The sequence below is a fragment of the Carcharhinus amblyrhynchos genome, chromosome 12 (genome assembly GCF_965287045.1).
Source record: "Carcharhinus amblyrhynchos chromosome 12, sCarAmb.v2.hapA, whole genome shotgun sequence".
Lineage (NCBI taxonomy): Eukaryota > Metazoa > Chordata > Chondrichthyes > Carcharhiniformes > Carcharhinidae > Carcharhinus > Carcharhinus amblyrhynchos.
The window spans coordinates 48896513-48915875 of record NC_137335.1 but is presented as its reverse complement, the minus strand read 5'-3'; the positions used below and the strand labels follow the sequence as shown (position 1 = coordinate 48915875).

At 39.3% G+C, this 19363-nt stretch overlaps 1 protein-coding gene across 4 annotated transcripts in view; it reads right to left on the bottom strand.

The window, feature by feature from the left end:
- Positions 1 to 19363, bottom strand: part of lpgat1 (lysophosphatidylglycerol acyltransferase 1) — a 100326-nt gene that overhangs the window by 65609 nt on the left and 15354 nt on the right. For all 4 annotated transcript variants that reach the window (XM_080200489.1, XM_080200488.1, XM_080200486.1 and 1 more), the window contains 2 exons: positions 6639 to 6757; positions 573 to 668 (listed from right to left, as the gene is read on the bottom strand). In XM_080200489.1, the coding sequence (XP_080056615.1) occupies positions 573 to 668; positions 6639 to 6757 (215 nt within the window). The remainder of the gene's footprint in view (positions 1 to 572; positions 669 to 6638; positions 6758 to 19363) is intronic.

Below are 19363 nucleotides of genomic sequence, written 5' to 3'. Positions count from 1 at the left end.
TAGTTAAACCAAAAGTTGATCATATAGAACTAGAAATATTAGAATCAAACAGAAATTGCAGTAAATAAGTCATGCAGAGGAACAGGACACCAACAAGTTGGTGTGGACAGCTTTTCAGAGTCTGCAGTTCTAAAAAAAACAAATTAAGTAGAGACATTAGTTTGGCTGGCTAAAATTCAACTTTACTGGAGAGAACCTACAACACAAAGTAGGCCTTGATGCCAACACTGAATTAATGCATTTTGGTCAGTTAGAGAGCACTCATATGAAATAGGAAACCCACTAAGATGTAATGAGAAATACAAAGGGACTGATCAGATTGTGGGAAAGAGGTGCTCACGTAGCATTCAATGAAGCTTTCTATTCAATACAAGATTACTTAAACTAGTTATTTGGTGCAAACGTGGCAATAATGTGCCCTGCTTTATTTGCCAATCCCCTGAACACAAACCCCAGAACTGTTTGGAAACCATACTGGCAATATGCTCCACAGAAAATAGTAAGCCGTTCTATTCTTTATGTGGTTGTTCATATAAACACAGTGCTAATTAACACATTACCATTTCCCTCACCTGTCGAATGAAGAAATCCCCGTGGATGAGAGAAACAACACCGAAGTTTGTAAACTTGAAAATGTATTCCATTAGCCACATCATATGGCAAACTACCTGTTGGAGAAACAAAAACAGATGTTTCAATCTGAATGCCAACTGCCAACAGCAGAAAACAGTTGACTGATTGAGGACAATTCCTGGAAACATTCAGCAAATAAGAATAGATTGTGATAAAGGGCTTGAAGTTCCCAGGGGGAGCTGCTTTGAAAGGGTAAACTAATTATTACTCCTGAGGATGAAGAGTCTAATTATGCATCTTAAAAAAGTTTATTCTTGGTTAACCACAAAGCCATTTCCTGGTCACATCTGTAAATTCCAGGTACAGCAACAAAACTGAATCCTAACCCAAATATAAAATCTTGATCACACTATCTTTTTTTTTGTCTGCACATGTATATTAGCCCTTCATTTCATCACATCATTCCTGCACCCCTTTGTTTGCATTGCTCATCAAATATTTTTATTTGATACTTCAGCCCTTTTTGTGATACCTACCCTTCTTTATTATTGGCAAGCTATTTAATATAACAGATGAAAATGGTAAACTGAGGACCAAAGGAGAATCCTGCTCAATGACAACTTTCTGACCATTGTATTAAAAAAAGCACAATCCTGCTTTCCCGTCCTGTCATTCACCAGGATATTCAAAATCATGAATCTTTGCAGCAAGTCCTTTAACAACGTTCTCATGCTCCAATAGCGGAAGTTATAAATCTAACCACATTCACACAAACATCTTCAAAATCTCAACTGCACTCACGTTAACTCCTTTCCATGGCATAACGCGAGGTCACAACACTCAAACAAAGCAATTCAATTTTCTGAGAGAGAATTAGTAACAATCATTTCACTGTTACCAAAGATGTTTAGAATCCTTGGATGATGAGGAGGGGGGGGGAAGACTGATGATATACATATGAATAGATGTTTCAATGTTCACTGTCAAAAATGATTTGTTAGTAACAATACTCACCAAGCTGCTAAATCCTGAAGGATAGAGTTCTGTCTGGTTTACAAAAGATGCGAAAAAAAAATCTACCTACTTGACCTCACCCATCCAGAAGTTGCATACGAGTCCATGGTAGGAATGATAGCTGCACTGTCCTCATGGAGACAAAGAATTGCCTTCAGAGGGGGATACACTCTATATTGAGTCATGCAGCATCACAGCTGTGCTGGGCTGGATGTAATAACAAATCTAATAGCTCAGTTTGGGCATCCATTAGATGCTTGTTCAGCAGAACTGAATACCATTATAGTTCATATTTTCAAGGCCCATAAACTTGCTCAGTCCTTTGCGACCATCAAGCTCAATGAACAAACCTCGTTTAATGAGATATGATTGCATGTTGGGATCAACACCAAGCAGACCTGAAAATAGGCACCAAGTTGTTGAGCTGAAACACAAAATTATAGTCATGCTAAACAGTGAAATAGGTATACTATAGTCAGAAATAAGTGATTCCACAAATAACAGATCAGGTTAAAGTTCTCAACTCTGCAAAAAGTGGTGATGGTGGTGGATACTTAAGCAATGAGAGGTACCATCTCCATAAACATCCCCTCTCGACATAGTAGAGAAAGTCAAAGTTGATGCTTTTGCAAACTCAGTCAGCCAGAAGCACCGAGTGATGCACCTTGAAGGCCTGCATCTGAAGTCCCTACAAGCACAAATGCCAGTTTTCAACTAGTTTAATTCATTCCACATGACATCAAGAAAAAAATCGATTGCAAAGGCTGTAGGCCCGGATAACATTCTGGCTCTGTTGCTGGAGTTCTCTGCTCCAAGATTAGCCATTGCTAATGGCCAGGCTGGTCCAGTAGAGTTACATTTATCAAATAATGTAAAAATTGCAGTCTGTGTTCTGTCCTCAAAATGCAAGACAAATCCAACTTGATCAACTGCCACCACATCAATCGATCAATTATCAAATTATCAACAGAATGAAAGGAGTTGTCAACTGTGCTACCAATAGGTATTGATCACCGTTTACACACTTAACGTTGCTCAATTTGGGTTCCACCAAGGCCACTTGGTTCCAGGCCTTACTATAGTTTTGGTCCAAATATGGATACTAAAGCAGTTTTCCAGAAGTAAGGCAAGACTGACAGCCCCTGACATTAATAAAACAGTCAATGGCATATGGTATCAAGGAGCTTGACTAAAATGGATATAAATGGGGTTCAAAGGCAGCACCAGTGGCTGGCAAATGGTTGCCAACAACTACACTAACAACCAGGAAATTTTGAGGGCTGCGTCTGAGGCACAACTGTCTTCAGCTGTTTCTGAACTTCCCTCCATCAAGATCAGAAGGAAAGCTGTTATCTGATGTTTCTAATTTTCAGCTTATTGTGCAATTCTACAGATAATTAAATAGTCCGTGGCCATATATAGAAAGACATGAACAAAATCCATGATTGAGCCTTTTAGAAATGTTTACACCACACAATGTGTCAGGTACTTAATATTTTCAGTGAGACAATCCAACCAGTTACCACTCAATGGTATAATCATCATTGTGTTCTTCACCATCAGAAGCCAGAAACTCAGCTGGGGGGTCATTCCGTAAAAGTCATGATGTGGAGATGCCGGCATTGGATTGAGGTAAACACGGTAAGAAGTCTCACAACACCAGATTAAGGTCCAACCAATTTATTAGATAGTAACCTCACAAGCTTTCGGGGTTTGCCCCTTTGTCAGCTGAATGGACCCGAGGCCAGAACTCTCCATTCACCTGACGAAGGGGCAAACCCCGAAAGCTTATGAGTTTACTATCAAATAAATTGGTTGGACTTTTAACCTGGTGGTGTGAGACTTCTTACTGTCATTCCATAAAAGCCATGGATAACAAAAAAAGACACTGGGGATTGGGATTCTGTAGCCAGTGATTTATCTATTCACTCCTTAAATCCTTTCCACAACTTACAAGGCACAAGTTAGCTATGACAGCATAGTATCTATCTGCCTGAATGTTACTGGAGCTGCACCAAGAAGTTTGACACTACCCAAAACAAAAGTCTGATGTTCTGCACTTCACATACCAGCTCAAATCTCCATTCTATCAATAATCACCAGTGTACTATGACTACAATTTATACTATCTACAAGATACACTTGCACCAGAAGCTGCGCAGCCATGTCCAGACACGGATGAAAGGGCTGAACACCAGAAGCAAGTGACTGCTCTCAAGACTGCATCTGACCAAGTATGGCATCAAAGAGCATGAGCAAAACTGGATTCAATGGGATTCGGGGGAAACCCTCTGCTGGTTGGACTTATACCTGGCACAAGGGAAGATGGTGGTGGTGGTTGCAAGTTAATCATTTCAGCTTCAGGACATCACTGCAGGATTCCTCAGAATAGTGTCCTTGGCCCAGCCATCTTCCGCTACTTCATCAATGACCGTCCTTCTACCATGTCAGAAGTGCGGATGTTCATTGATGTTTGCACAATGTTCAGCAACATTCACAATTTCAAGTACTGAAGCAGTCCATTAACAAATGCAACAAGACTTGTCAGCCTAAGCCTGAGCATTGTCAGTAGCAATTAATATGTGCCTCACAAGGACCAGGCAATGGCCATCTCCAACAAGAGAGAATCCAACCATTGACCCTTGACATTCAATGGCTCTACCATTGCTGAATTCCCCCACTGTCAACATCCTGGGCGGTACCATTGACTAGAAACTGAACGGGACTAGCTTCAAATACTGTGGCTAACAGAGCAGCTCAAAGGCCAGAGAATACAGTTGAGTAATTCATCTCTTGACACCCCAAAGCCTGTCCACCATTTACGCGGCACAGAGTCAGGTGTGTACTGGAATACTCTTTACTTGCCTGGAAGAGTGCAGTGACAACACTCAAGAAGCTTGACAGCATCCAGGACAAAGCAGCCCACTTGATTGCTACTCCTTCCACAAACATTCACTCCTGCCAGCACAGATGCATAGTAGCAGCAGTACATATCATTTACAAGATGCGCTGCAGGAACTCAAAGGTCCTAAGGCACACCTTCCAAACTCACAAAACTACAATCTAGAAGGACATGAGCAGCAGTTACCTGGGAATATCACCACTGTCTGGAAGTTCCCCTCCAAGTTCCTTGCCATCCTTCATTATTGAGGGTCAAAATCTTGGAATTCCCTGCCTAACAGCATTGTGGATGTACTTACACCTCAGGGACTGCAGCAGTTCAAGAAGACAGCTCACCACCACCTTCTTAAGCACCTTCTTAAGCAACTAGGCTTCCACTGGAGGTGGACAGTGGAGATTATTCTGCCTTTACGCACAAAATATAGGCTAATACTCCAATGTAGAACTGAAGAGGAATGGGGCGTTCAGATAGGCACAAAAGATCCCACAACATTATTTTTGAAAAGTAGGGAGTTAACTCCAGTGTCCTAGTTATTAAGTGTCCTCCAGTCAGCATCACTTAGAGATTATTTGTTCATTGTTACATTCCTGTTTATAGGACTTTGTGTCGATTGGCCAACAGTAACCAAGCTTCAAAAAAAAAACTTCAACTAGATGCCTTGAGATTTCCTGAGGTTGCGAAAGGCACTACGTAAATGCATGCCTTTCTTATTTCTAATTTGAAAAGGACAATTGCTTTCCTCAAAAATCATAATCACTCTAGCTACTTATTTTCTTCATCCATATAAATAGCATAACTCAAATCTATGACAAGTAGAAATTATTATATTATAGTTACTGAATCCAGTCAATGATTCCAAAAGCAAACCTCAATCATTTATCGAAATGTGAAATTTCCGAATGAGCAGATCTGTTAGCCACAGAAAAGAACTTTGCAGCAAGTTGAATTAAAAGGACTGTGTTAAATTTGTGTTAAGGGCAAATTAATGTGCTTAAGAAATAAAATTCAAAAAGATTAAATATTCTGTTATTAGTAGTGTTCAGATTGATTTCTTAGGCTTCCATTAAATATTGTTTCATTTCATTCATCAACGATTAATGGGATCTCATACTGTTCAGATGGTGAAAATCAATGTACTCATATGCTGATAACATTTGCTGGAAATTACATAGTTCATAGACAATACAGCACAAGAATCTGATAAAAGCTAGATGCAGCTTGGAACTTCAACATCAACAGGAGACAATATAAATTGAAGCTGCAATAAGGTCAGATGTGATGTATTTGGCAACCCAGCAGCCATGAAAATTTTTTATTTGCAAGTTATTATTCATGGGCTATCAGTGCTGCAAGCTTCTTACATAATCATTCTATCGTACATTCACATGACAAGCTGAAAAACAGATCACAAGACAATGTGTCTAGCCCAGCTTACATCTTTCAACTGGTGACTCATTGATGGGTATAGTAGCTCAGACCTTTTGGTCTCTAATTCAGTGACTAACTAGATAAATTTACTAAGCTACCAGGGAACCCATATATAAATATTAAATTACAAGATTAAAAAACCTGGTCTAAAATCTTGATACAAGTTGACAAACAGTCTTTTAAAATAGTAAGTTTAATATAAAGATATAAAATTGTATTTATATTATCCCTTTAATGTACAAAAATAAGCTAAGGAAATCAAGGTAGAAAATTTCATAAAAGAATACATGCAGAGACTCGGTGGGAGAATTTGTAGAAATTATTAAGAGAATGGCCAAAATAATGGATTATGGCACAGTGAATTTTCAGACTTGACCACCATACGGATTCACATGCAATATATTTTTTACAGACTTTACGTGTGTTACTCTAACCAGATTCTATTTGACAAGACTGACTCAGCAACAGAGCAGAATGTCACAAACCTTGTATTGGAGGGGTCAACTAATGATGTATGAGAAAAAGTAATTCATGGATCAAGATATTCACGAACTTGACAGAAAGATCTATTTTTCCAGAGGTTGGTATGAATAATTTTAAAATTTCACCTTTGCTCTTCAGAATAAGCCAGCAGCACCATCATATAAAGTGAACATGAAATAAGACTGCTGGTTCGGTCTTGTAACATAAAGACAAACTGTCAGAAGGTTGCAGGTCCTACCGTTCCTTTGTCCTGGAGGCACATCATGAGGGTGCAGACGTCACCTGTTGCCTGATGATTCACTAAGACCATGGTTTCATCTTCAGTAATTGCTTTCACATCATCTCCCCATTCAACCACTAGGAAATAAAAAAGTATTTGTAGCAAGATACCACCAATCCATTGCAAAATCAACTCCCCTCATAATTTATCATAATACCTCTCAAGGCTTTCCACAGGAGCATTATTGAAATGGGTTTTTCACCCAGCCACATTGAAATATTAAAGCAGATAACTAAAAGCTTGGTCAAAAACAAAGCAGCATATTAAAATGAGAAAGAAAAGTTGGGAAAGGAATTCAGGAGCACTGGGCCTAGACAGTTGAAGGCTTGGCGACCAATGACGCAGCAATTAAAATCAGGGCTGCTCAAATGGCCTGAATTGGAGGTGCACAGATATCTTGGGAAGACTTAAAATTGGAAGAGGTTAGAGATGGGAGGTATAAGGCCATGGTAACATTTGAAGACAAGGATGAGAATTTTTAAAAATGAGGAGTTACTGAACGGGAAGTCAATGTGAATCAGTGAGCATGAATGATATTTAAATGGCACTTGTGATTTAATACTGGCAGTACAATTTTGGATGACATCAGGTTTACAGAGGGTAAAACGTGGGCGGGTGGCTAGGAACATGTTATATTAATCAAGTTCAGAGGCAATGAGGTCATGGATGAGAGTTTCAGCAACAACTGAGTTGAGGCAGGAAATGAGTCAGGCAATGTTATGGAAGTGGAAGGAGGAGGTTATAATGATGGCATTGGCTTGGGGATACCATCCCAGAGGCCAGGCTCTCTTTAAATGTTAGCCTACAGGTTGGTTAATCAACTGAAGGGCAATACAAATAGTTCAAAGCTGGCCAAGGGCTAGAACAGACTTACTTGTCAGCCACGGCTCAGAACCAGCATTCTCGGCTAAATCAAGAAGTCCCATAGGTTCAGGTTCCATTCCAAAGACTTGAGTATGTAATCCTAGTTATCACCTTAATGTTGTAAAAAGAGGGAATGCTGCATTGGCAGAGATGTCATAATTTGAAAGAGATGTCAAATGGACATCCCTTCTGCCTTCTCGGGTGAAGAAATTGCTATGCAGCTATTTGAATAGCAGGTGTATTGACCAATATTTATCCCTCAATCAATATTTCTAAACAAAAATTCTGGTCAGTTTCTCAAAGCTATTTGTGGGACCTTGCTGTGCATAGACAGGCTGCCACGGTTCTCCATATTACAACAGTAACTACAAATCAAAGTACTTCATTGACTGTGAAGCATTTAGGAATGATCCAAGGTAAAGAAAGATGTCTTCCAAATGCAACTGGATTCATTCTCTCAATTACTGAAAGAGTATGCACAGATGGAACAGAAATGGCAAAGCGGATATTTTTACAATTGTCGTCTTTTTATTCTTTCAAGGGATGCGGACATTGCTAGCAAGTCCTGGATGTGCTGCCTATCAGTAATTGCCCTTGAACTGAGTAGTTTACTAGGCAATTTCAGAGGGCAGGAGTCAACCACATTACTATGGATCTGGAGTCACATATAGGCCAGATCAGGCAAAGATTGCAGATTTACTTTCTTAAAAGATACTGGTGAACCAGATTGTTTTTACAACAATTGATGATCACCATCACTGAGATTAGCTTCAATACCAGATTTTATTAATTGAATTCTTAAAGTGCTGTGTGGGATTTGAACTCATGCCCTCTAGATCACTAGCCTAGTGACATCATTGCTTCACCATCATCTCCCCATAGGCAATATGTTGGGGTGGAGCACTGTCTATTTTCAAAATTGATTTTGATTTTCATTGTGGTAATAATGCAGGCTGCATCTGCAACAGGTAAGATATTTGCCCCAGCATTTTAATTGTCCAAACAATGAATTCAAAACGGGCATTGAGTGTTTAAAAAACAGATTAAAATATATTTGCAAGATTCTACGGCACAATGAATGAGCCAACAAGTGCAACAATTGAATGCCTTTAGTCAGATGAAAGTATCTTTTGTTCCCAATGACAACTATTGCATTAGGAATTAGTGTGGACAGGCTGAGGATTACGTTTTATATTCTGATGATCAGATACTTGGAAATAAACTTTTTTATTTCATTCCAATTAGCTCAAAAAAACCCCAATTATACTATATTTGTTATAATACAACTGATGTCCGCAGTAACAGCCAATCCTGTGTCACATCAACGACTATTAGATCCAGTCTTTACCAGATTTTAAGTATTACCTTCTGCTGCCTAATTTAACTCAGAAGCAGAAAAACATGGAGATTCAGTGACAGCTCCAAAATAATTATCACATTGTTACAGTGTGCTCTATGTTACAGAAAATGCATTCTCCAAACTTTTCTACATAATTAACCTGCTCCAAGTTGAAGGCTATGATTTATCAGAGCATTCATGAGGAGTAACTATAGCGGGACAAAGGAATACTTCAAGATAAAGCCACATTAAGACTTTATCAAGAATATGTCCAAACATCTTTGCCTAGTATTCCCCCTCTTATAGTGAATGTGAAAGATACCATTGTTGATCTCCAAATCAATGCCATCATTGAGGCTACACTGTGAAACACGATGTTTCTTTGCTTAAGCTCTGCTTCCTGTCATTTTTCTCTGTTTACACTTCTCGGAAGCGCCTTGAGACGTTTTATAATGTTAAAGCTGCTATATAACAGAAAGTTGTTTTTGTTGTTTCAGAAATTCTATTATTTCACAGAAAGCAACCAGCAGTAGGAAGACCTGGGTGGCAGGGGTAAACACAAGATCATCTAGCAAATTCCTTACAAATTAGTTATGAGGGTGTAAAATTTAATTCTGCGCTACAAAATAATGCATTTGTTTAAGCAAAACATTGAGCTAACTTGAAGAAAAATGTCATTTTTTGGCTGCTGACGTTCACAGAATAATACATCAAAAAAATTTGTCGTAAAATTAATGTGAAACTATGCAAGGAAAACAGTGCAACAGTTTTGAATCCTAGATAACAGTTTAATAAATAACTTTAATGTCAAACAGGTAGAAAATAAGCTGATCCAAGGCAAAGAAAATGACTTGCGTTTTAGTTGAGGAAGAAGAATGGACAATTAAAACAGGGTCAAGCATGCAACAATGTAATAATGTAAATGAAATGGTAAAATAAATGCAAATGATAGTGTCTCAACAGATGCTGCAACATACGAGAGGTCTTGCAGTGTAAACTGTTATGGTACATGGAATTGGACTACACCACTTATATAATTATCTTCCTTCTCCACCCTCCCAGAAAAACGTCAACAATGACTCAACATGGAGAATGTAGGACCACAGGTCTTGTACATCATTTCGCGAAAACATATCTAAAAATCTAAAGTGAAAGAAAAAGCTGGAAAGGAAATTGAGAGAGAACTTACTTTCTGATGTAGGGAATGAACCCAATGTTGGGTTGCCGATAATGTGTGCATGGGAACCAGAAATGAAGAGAAGCAAACAAATGCTTAGTAGACTACAAGTAAAGGGTGAAGCACAAAAGGTTGAAAGATGTTCTCAAGAGATAGAATTGATGGGAAATAAGTGAAGTTACCAGGACAAATATTCAAATGAATAAAAAGAGTTAATAAAAGTAGACAATGACGTACATCACCAAAACTATTCAGTGGCTATTTTGTAATAAATGCAATACATGGCAAAAACATTTAAATGAAAATTCAAAGTGCTTGCCATATCTGTTGAGAGTGGTACTGCAATTGTGTCTAACTCTGAAAATACCTTACAAGATTATAGTTAGTAGTTTGTAATGAGACTGCATCACGTTGTGATTGCATGACCTTGCCAGTGGGTTCCCACAACTCTGAAAATGTTTTTGAAATTTCTTTTCACCATTACCTCAGTAACTAACATTTCTAATGTCTGAAATTAAAGTCTGAACAAAATTCTAACTTCAAATTGTTACATGTTTACAACACAGTGAGCATTTTAAAAAATACATCTAAGTTTCTTATAATCTCAAATCTCAGCCTTTTGATACTCCTAGCATAGTGTTATGGAAAACAAAATAGTCCTTGTCTCTTTTAATCAAATCTTCTAAGAAGAGGGGTGAAACAGAGCAAAATGCTCAAAGTAGGAGGTGAGAGAGGAACTGGGGAAAGAAAAGGTGGTGCAACTTAAAGCAGAGGTTCCCATGCACATGGGCCCCAACTAATATGAAAAGTTTGAACCACACGTCAGCAGCCTTTTCCAGGCTGATGCATGCACAGGCGACCCAAGGTTCCCCGAGATGTTGACTGGAGCTGAAGACAAGTCCAGTGCATTTGCGAATATAGTGAAAATACTTTGTGTGGAAAAAAAAGTGAGGGGTCGAAAAGAAAACAGGAGATGTAAGGAAAATGTTCCCCATAAGGGAAGAGACAGGTAAAAAACAGGAATCAATAAGACTAAGGAAAAAGAAAAAAGGCTCCAATTAGAGAAAGAGCTGTGAAGTAAAGTCTTAATTGAGGTGGGCTTGGGGTAAAGCCCAGTAGTTGAAAATACTCCAAAAGAAGCCCTGAAGATCTGAGAAGGCAGCTGAAGGTTAGCAACTCTGTGCTCTGAGATATTGGGGCAAGGTTACACCTTTGGAGCAGAACAGCTGAAATTGTGCTGCTATGTTGATACTTCAGGACATTTATTGTGTATTATGGTGTGTTTGATCACAGTTTGCCACGGATAAATTCTTACAGAAGTAAAGAATCCAACTCTGATTCAGATGTGGCCGAAAGAATGGAATCTCAGAAGAAAACCGCTAGCTTTGTACACAGGCAGTACAATGATGCTAAAGTTGCTATATAAAGGAAAATGCTTTTCATTGAATAATGGAATTCCAGAAACAATGAAAAGCAATAAGCAGCAGGAAGGGGTAGCACTGCTGCCCGACATAACCAAGAATCCAGATACAATTCCTGCCTTGGATGACACTCTGTGCGGAGTTTGCATATTCTCCCCATGTCTGCATGAGTTTCCTCCTGGTGCTCTGGTTTCCCCCCAAAGTGTGTCGATTAGGGTGGATTGACCACGCTAAATGGCCTCTTGGTGTCCAAAGATGTGCGAATTAGGAGGACTAGCGGAGTAAATACATGGAGTTACAGGGACAGGGCTTGGATAGGATGCTATGTCAGATTCAGATGGTGCAGATTCAATGGGCCAAATGGCATCTTTCTGCACTGTAGGGATTCTATGAATGACAGCTACTTGACCTTTGGGTTGGTGATGCCTTATGCCATGTCCCAGAATGTCTTGTATGCAGGGAGGAACTCAAACACTGTAATGGTACAAAGTTGAAGTACCATTTCAATACAATACACCATTCACTCTCTAGCAAGGACATACTGTACTTCAAGTGCCTAAGTGAACAAAACGTAGAGAAAAATCAACACACGGTGTTTATGGACAGGTTTCAGATGACGCACAGGAGAGCTCAGTGAAAGTGAAGAATCCCCAGACCATTGCCAAAAGCCTAATTCTGCCAGCATGCAAAAATGTATTTTGAGTGTATTGGGAATTGAAATTATAGAAAATAGGAGGTGTGCCTCAAAACATTTTATAGTATAAAAAAGTGTACTATGATATGCAGAAGGTTAGGAACCCACTATCTTAAAGGACACAGCACCATAATAATAGTTTGATGAAGGTTAGATGGTGGAAAGCACTTGTATAATTAGGTAGGGGTGCAATGGATTGATGGGCAGGATCTCACTATTCAAACAGTTACAGGAAATCACATCTGTTAAAATGCAAATCTATACTTTGTAACAAAGCTAGTTCTAATGCAAAGGGATGAAAAAAATGCATCAAAGTTTCTTATAATCTCAAGTCTCAGTTTTTTGATACTCCTAGCACGGCGTTACAGAAAACAAAATAGTCTTTGCCTCTTTTAATAAAATCTTCTAAGTTAGAAGCAAGAAACTAACCCATAAAGATGGCATAAATATGCAGCAGTACAAACCTTTTCTTTCCCTTTAAGGGAGAGGGAAGATCTATAGATATTTTGATGTGCCAACTGATACAATACGGAATCATAGATCAGTTACAACACAGGAGACCATTTGGCCCTTAGAGAACAATTCCGCTAGTCTCACACCCCAAGACTCTGCAAATCTCTCCAGAATGATCCAATTCTCTCTTGAAAGCCCCTGACTGAATTGACATCAAGCAGACACTCAAGTGCATTACAGATCCTAACTATTCACTGAATAAAAAGTTTTTCTTCACATCACCTCTGCTTCTTTTTTCCAATCACTGAATTATAGTCCTCTGGTTCTCAACCCTTCCACCAACAGGAAATGTTTCTCTCTACCTATATTGCCCTGACCCCTCAATTTTAAACACCTCTAGCGAGCCTCCTCTCAACTGTCTCTTCTCTAAGGAGAAGAATTTCAGCTTTTCCAATCTATCCTCATAACTGATGTCCCACATCCTTAGAGCCATTCTCCTAAGTATTTTCTACATCCTTTCCAAAGCCTTTACGTTCTTCCTAAGGTATGGTTCTTGGAATTTGAGACAATTCTCCAGTTGAGGCCAAACCAGTGTTTTATAAAAGGTTCAGCATAACTACCTTGCTTTTGAACTCATAGGCCAGATCTAATGGAGTCCAGCCAGCAGGGGCCCTGCTTTGCCTTTTTAGGGGAACACCCACTAAACTAAGTGCTATTCAAACATTTAACTGCTTATCAGCGGGCCTTCCCCAAGAAGCCCAGCCCGCTGAAAGCTGCGAGCTAATCAAACAGGCAACTCTTTTGTACAGCAGCATCAAGGGGCAAGGGAGTGGCTCTCAGCAGTCCTTCTTCTCAATGTCAGGTTCCTTGATCATTGAGTGCCTTTAAACAAAAAAGGCACTCCACACAGATCTGCGTGATATGCTGCCCACACGGTGAGCAACACCCTCCCCCACTCTAATCATTTGCCGTTGGGTTAATACAAGCAGCAACAGGATGAGGTCCTTTTCTGAGTATTAATTTGTCACTCAACTAACTTTGTATCCATACTCACTCAGTGACCCTTTTGTTCCATGGGCTTCAACTTTGCTGACAAGCATGCTATGTCAAACAAAGTAAAAAGTCTGACAACACCAGGTTTTCGTCCAACCTATTTATTTGATAATATACTCACAAGCTTTCGGGGTTAGCCCCTTCGTCAGGTGAATGGAGAGTTCTGGCCTCAGACAGAGCATATAAAGCACAGACAGTTTAGAGATTACTGATTAGAATGCGAATCCTTACACCTAACCTGCTGTTCAAGACCTGAAGTGGCTGATAATGTGAGTGGAAGGAGCACTGATCACAGGTTAAAGAGATGTGTATTGTCTCCAGACAGTACAGTAAGTGAGGTTTTGCAAACCCAGGCAAGTCTTTTTACTGTGTTTACGCCAGTCCAACGCCGGCATACCCAAATCATGTCAAACAAAGCCACCACATCAAACAACTTTTGGAAGTCCATGTATACCAATTCAATAGCTTCACATTATCCATGTGAACATTAATCACGATTTGCCTTCAACAAATCCATGCTGACTTTCCTTAATGAGTTTACATTTGCCCATTCGGCTAATTTTGTCTCAGATTTTCATTTCTAAAGGCATTCCCATAACCCATGTTAAGCTGACTGGTATGTAGTTAGAAAGCTTATCTTTACATGCTTTCTTCAACAAGGGTGTCATGTTATGATTCTATTATCCTCTGGCATCACCCTGTATCTAAGAAACATCGGAAAATTATGGTAGTGCCTCAGCAATATCCACCTTTACTTCCTTCAGTATCATTGGATGCAGCTAATTCAATCCCGACTTATCAACTTGAAGTACAACCAGCCTTTCTAATACGCCCTTGATCAGTTTTTAGTTTGTACAATATCTCAACTACCTCCTCTTTCACTCTGATTTTGATGTCATCTTCTTCTTTGGTAAGAACAGATGCAAATTAGTCATTTAGTCCTCAGCCATGTCTTGCGCTTCCATGTACAAATCCCCTTTTTGGTTCATAATTTCTCCTTTTACCTCTCTTTTTATAATTCATCTGCTTCTAGAAGACGTTAAGATTGCATTTTTAAGTTGGCTGCCAGCCTCTTTGCTGCTTTCTTCCTCATTTCCCTCTGACTGGTTCTCACTTGGGTTATTAACCTGATAACTGTCTCAAATATATTTTTCTGGTTCATTTTACTAAAGTCTTTCATCAACTAACGTGCTTTGTTCTATTTTTCCTCCTCATGAGAATATATATCTCAACTCTATCTGAACCACCTCTTTAACGCAATTCCATTGTTGAATTACGGTTTTGCTTGCCAATCTTTGATTCCAATTTACTGGAGTCAAACCCATTTTCACCTTATTGAAATTAGCCTCTCCCAATTAATATTGGGAATTAAGACTGGAAATCTGGCATTTGGGACACTTTTATGAAAGCAAGGTTGCTGAGCTGAAAATTCTCCTTTCTCTGCATATCCAATTCGAGAACAATAAATAAGGCTAAAGTCTCATTCAATCATCATCCTATGCTTCCCAATCTACACTGGTTCACTGCTCAATGCTTTAATTTTAAAATCCTTATACTGATTCTCAAATCCTGCCAATGTCTCACTCTGTAGCCTCTCAAGTCCTAGAAGTCTTCGAGATGAATGCATTCTTCCAATACTGGCTTCTTGTGCATTCTGAATTTTAACTGCTCTAACGTTGACCACTCCGCTTTCAGCTGACTTGGCCCAGTGCTCTGGAATTCCCTCCCTAAACACCTCTTCTCAAGATATTCCTTAAACCTTAACTCTTTGATTAAGCTTTTGGTCATCTGTCCCTATATGTCCTTTGTGATTTCATAACTAAAAAAAATTTTTAAAATCACTCACGATAACTGCCTTGGAAAGTCTTTCTACACTAAATGTATAGAAAGTTGTGTTTAAAATTAAAGGTTTCACTTTAATGAAGGTCTACAATAGAACTGTAATGACCTTCCAGCCGTCAGAGGTCAGAAGTAAGGATATTCACTTATGAGTGCACAATGTTCAGCACCATTCGTGACTCCTCAGATACTGAAGCAGTCCTTGTTCAAATATAGCAAGACCTAGGTAAGTGGCAAGTAACATTGTGCCACACAAGTGCCCTCCCCAGGCAATGACCATCTCCAACAAGAAAGAATCAAACCATTACACCTTGACATTCAATCCACCATCATCATCCTGGGTGTTACCACTGGCCAGAAACCGAACTGGACTAGCCATATAAATACTGTAGCAATAAGCGCAGGGCAGAAGCTAAGAATCCTGCAAGTACCTCATCTTCTGACTCCCCAAAGCCTGTCCATCATCTACAAGGCACAAGTCAGGGTGTGATGGAATACTCTCCATTTGCCTGGATGAGTGCAGTGCCAAAAATACTCAAGAAGCTTGAAACAAATCAGGACAAAGCAGCCCTTCATTGGCACCTCATCCAGACATTCACTCCCCCCCATTACTGACACACAGTGGTAGCATATGTACCATCTACAAGATGCACTGCAGGAACTCACCCAAGGCTCAGACAGGATCTTCCAAACCCAAAACTCCGGCCACACAGAGGGACAAGGGCAGGCAACACCGCCACCCATAGTTTCTGCTCTTAAGCATCGCACCATCCTTTCTTGGAAATATATCGCCGTTCTGACGTTGGGTCAAAATTCGAGAACTCCCTCCCAACAGCACTGCGGGTGTACCTAAATCAAAAGTACCGCAACCATTCAAGAGGGCAACTCACCACCACCACCTTCGCAAGGGCAATTAGGGGTGGACAATAAATGCTGACCTAGCCAGCGATGTCCACACCCCTATGAATTAATTTTAAAATGACAATTTGTTAGAAAGAGATATCTGAAACTGTTAATACAAGGAGTCTTAACACCTCAGGTTAAGCCTACTGACCTTCACTGCATTGCACACAAGTACATTAGTCAGCCTAAGTTATTGCATAGTGTTTTTATCTTTAAGATAAAGATTAGAAAATGCATAATGTCCTTGTAGCAAGTCAGCTCCATGCATCCATTACAAGTGCGTCACCTTTGTTTTCATTAGTGTAGAGTGCAGTTCCTAAATATAATTTTTGAAAGGCCTGCTGCCATTGTGCATCTCACATTACAGACAGTGGCCAGTGTTGGAATGTTTATCTAGCAGACATTTGGAAAAGGAAAGCATGTAACCCAAGCTGGGCACTATGGCAGATTAGAAAATCAATCCTCATCAAAGAAGCAAAGTTTAGTTTTACAATGAAGCTAGTGTAACTGTCTGGCTAGACCCAAGGAATACAAAAAATGATTAGGGGTCCTGCAATTAGCACTGGAGTTTCATCAAAACTTCTAAAGTGCATTAAAAGTGTGGCAAAACATTCCATACCAAGCACAGCCCAAACCAATAGGTGCAAATTAATGTAACTTTGTTTTTCTTTTTACTTTGAAGGTCATTTCATTGTTCCAAGCTCTCAGGTTATTGCTGTAGGCTGGTTTAAAAAATAATTAAGGGAATACACTGATTAGATATTGAGGAACAAAAACCAGAATACAACAACGTCAGAAGTTATATTTTGAGAATTCTTAAGAAAGGAACTTTTAAAAGAAATTTTAAAAGAACATAAACTCCAGCCCCACAAGGTAAAACACATGCACACTCTGAGTCCTCAAGTGTTTCCAATGCTCCTTTTCTTGGTTCTTCCTTTTCACGACATTAGGAACATAGGACTTAGGAACAGTTGAGGGGCATTCAGCCCTTTGAGTCTGCCCCACAATGATCACAGTTGATCAGGTTGGGGTCTCAACTCCACTTTCCTGTCTGCCACCCCATAACCCTTCATTCCCATTTCTATCAAAAACCTAATGCAACCTTAAGTAAATCCAATGATCTAGCCTCGACTGTTTTCTCGGGAAAAGAATTCCACATATTAATGACTCTCATCTCCATGTTAAAAGGGAAACCCCTTATTCTTAAACAGAGTACTAGTAGCACTCAAGAGGAAATATCTTACTGATTTCTACCCTATCAAGTCTCTTCAAGATCTTATATGTTCCAATGACAATGTTGTATCCTTCCAAATTTTGATGGGTATAGGCTCAATCTATTCAGCCTTCCAAAATAAGATAGTCATACCCTGAATGGGTTGAAGGGCCTAAGTCGGTTTCGTGCCCAAGTTCTGCAGTAATATGCAGAACTAAATTGGATTGTATAAATGAAATTTAATGCTATATCCCTCACGGGTACTCCACGCATTTTGCTTCAACCTATAGGCAAAAAGTTCCAACGCACCTTCCAATTTCTTTACCACGATCATTAATATTGCTCATAGTTGGCTGATAATAGTAAGGCAGTGTTGTTAATGGATATATTTACTTCATTAATATCAATACTCTACCGCAAGAATTACAGTTAATCCAAGATGCTTAGTGTAATACAGTCAATATATTCCTGTTGTGTGTTTTTGGTAGTTAAAGTAGTCAAACTATGAACATTTCAGACATCTAAAATATGGTTTTACTAAGATCCTAGTGACAACAGAACATTGCTGGTCAGCAAGGACAGTTGGTGAAATAATTAGAAGAGTTCACAGCGTCAAGAATCTAAAGAGTAAAAACACATATGAAGTACTAGGCAAGGTCATAACCAGAAATAAGAACAAAACAGATGTCGCTGAGGAACCCAGGTCATTGTGTCACCACAGAATGAAAGCTGTCCAACTGGATATCTTTCTTTTATTTCCCAAAGGCATTAAAAATTAGTTTTGCCACAGCTACCAGTTGCATTTTGATAACTATGTTAGCCGACTTCAGTGTCTGAAATTGAAGAGTGTAAGTTTCACCGCAGTGCTTTAAAAAAAAAATCTAGGTTGGCATTCCAGTTAGTTTAGATATTGTCAATTAGATGAAATGTTCCAACTGTTCGCCTAGACCAGGTTTGTCCAACCTTTTTGCACATCAGCATATTTTTCTTACTAAACCATAAGAAACAGGAACAGGAGCAGGCCATTCGGTTCCTCGAGCCTGCTCGATCACTCAATAGAATCATGGATGATCCTACTTTCCTGCCCTTTCCCTGTAACCCTTGATTCCCTTATCAAAGATCTCAAAGGCTGATGAGCAAATATCAGAAAGATAAGTTTTAGCAAAACAACAAACTGAATTTAAAGCGTAAAGCAATATTGTAACAATACATTGTTGAGTTAAAGAGTAAGCAATAAAAATTACCAGAACGTTGGAGAGTCAGTGTACGAGGGTAAGAGTATGTTGGTGAGAGGGAGAAAAAACAGACTGGGCGCAAGGCAGATTCTCACTTACCCACTCACTCACGCACACAAAGGCACTGCAGGACTTCCATCCACATTTTCAAGAATACCATGCAGGAAGACAGGAACAGCAACATTCCCTCTTTCCTTGATACCAATTTTATGATTGTAACTTAGCAGCAAGCAGTTTCTTCATCACCCAGCAGAGACCAGATTTGTTCTTTCTGCAGTTAGCTTTCAGGTGTGATACAAAAACACACCCCCTATCTATTTTTGTTGACAGCCAAGTCCATTTATCTGTCAATCAGGGCAAGAACATGGAGCTAGATTTATAAAAGCATCATCCTGACCGGCTGTTGATAAAATACATGAGTAAATTTTTAAATGCACATTCTGGCATCTTTGGGAGATCATGGGAGAGGCTATTTCAATTTAGTCAGAGAGG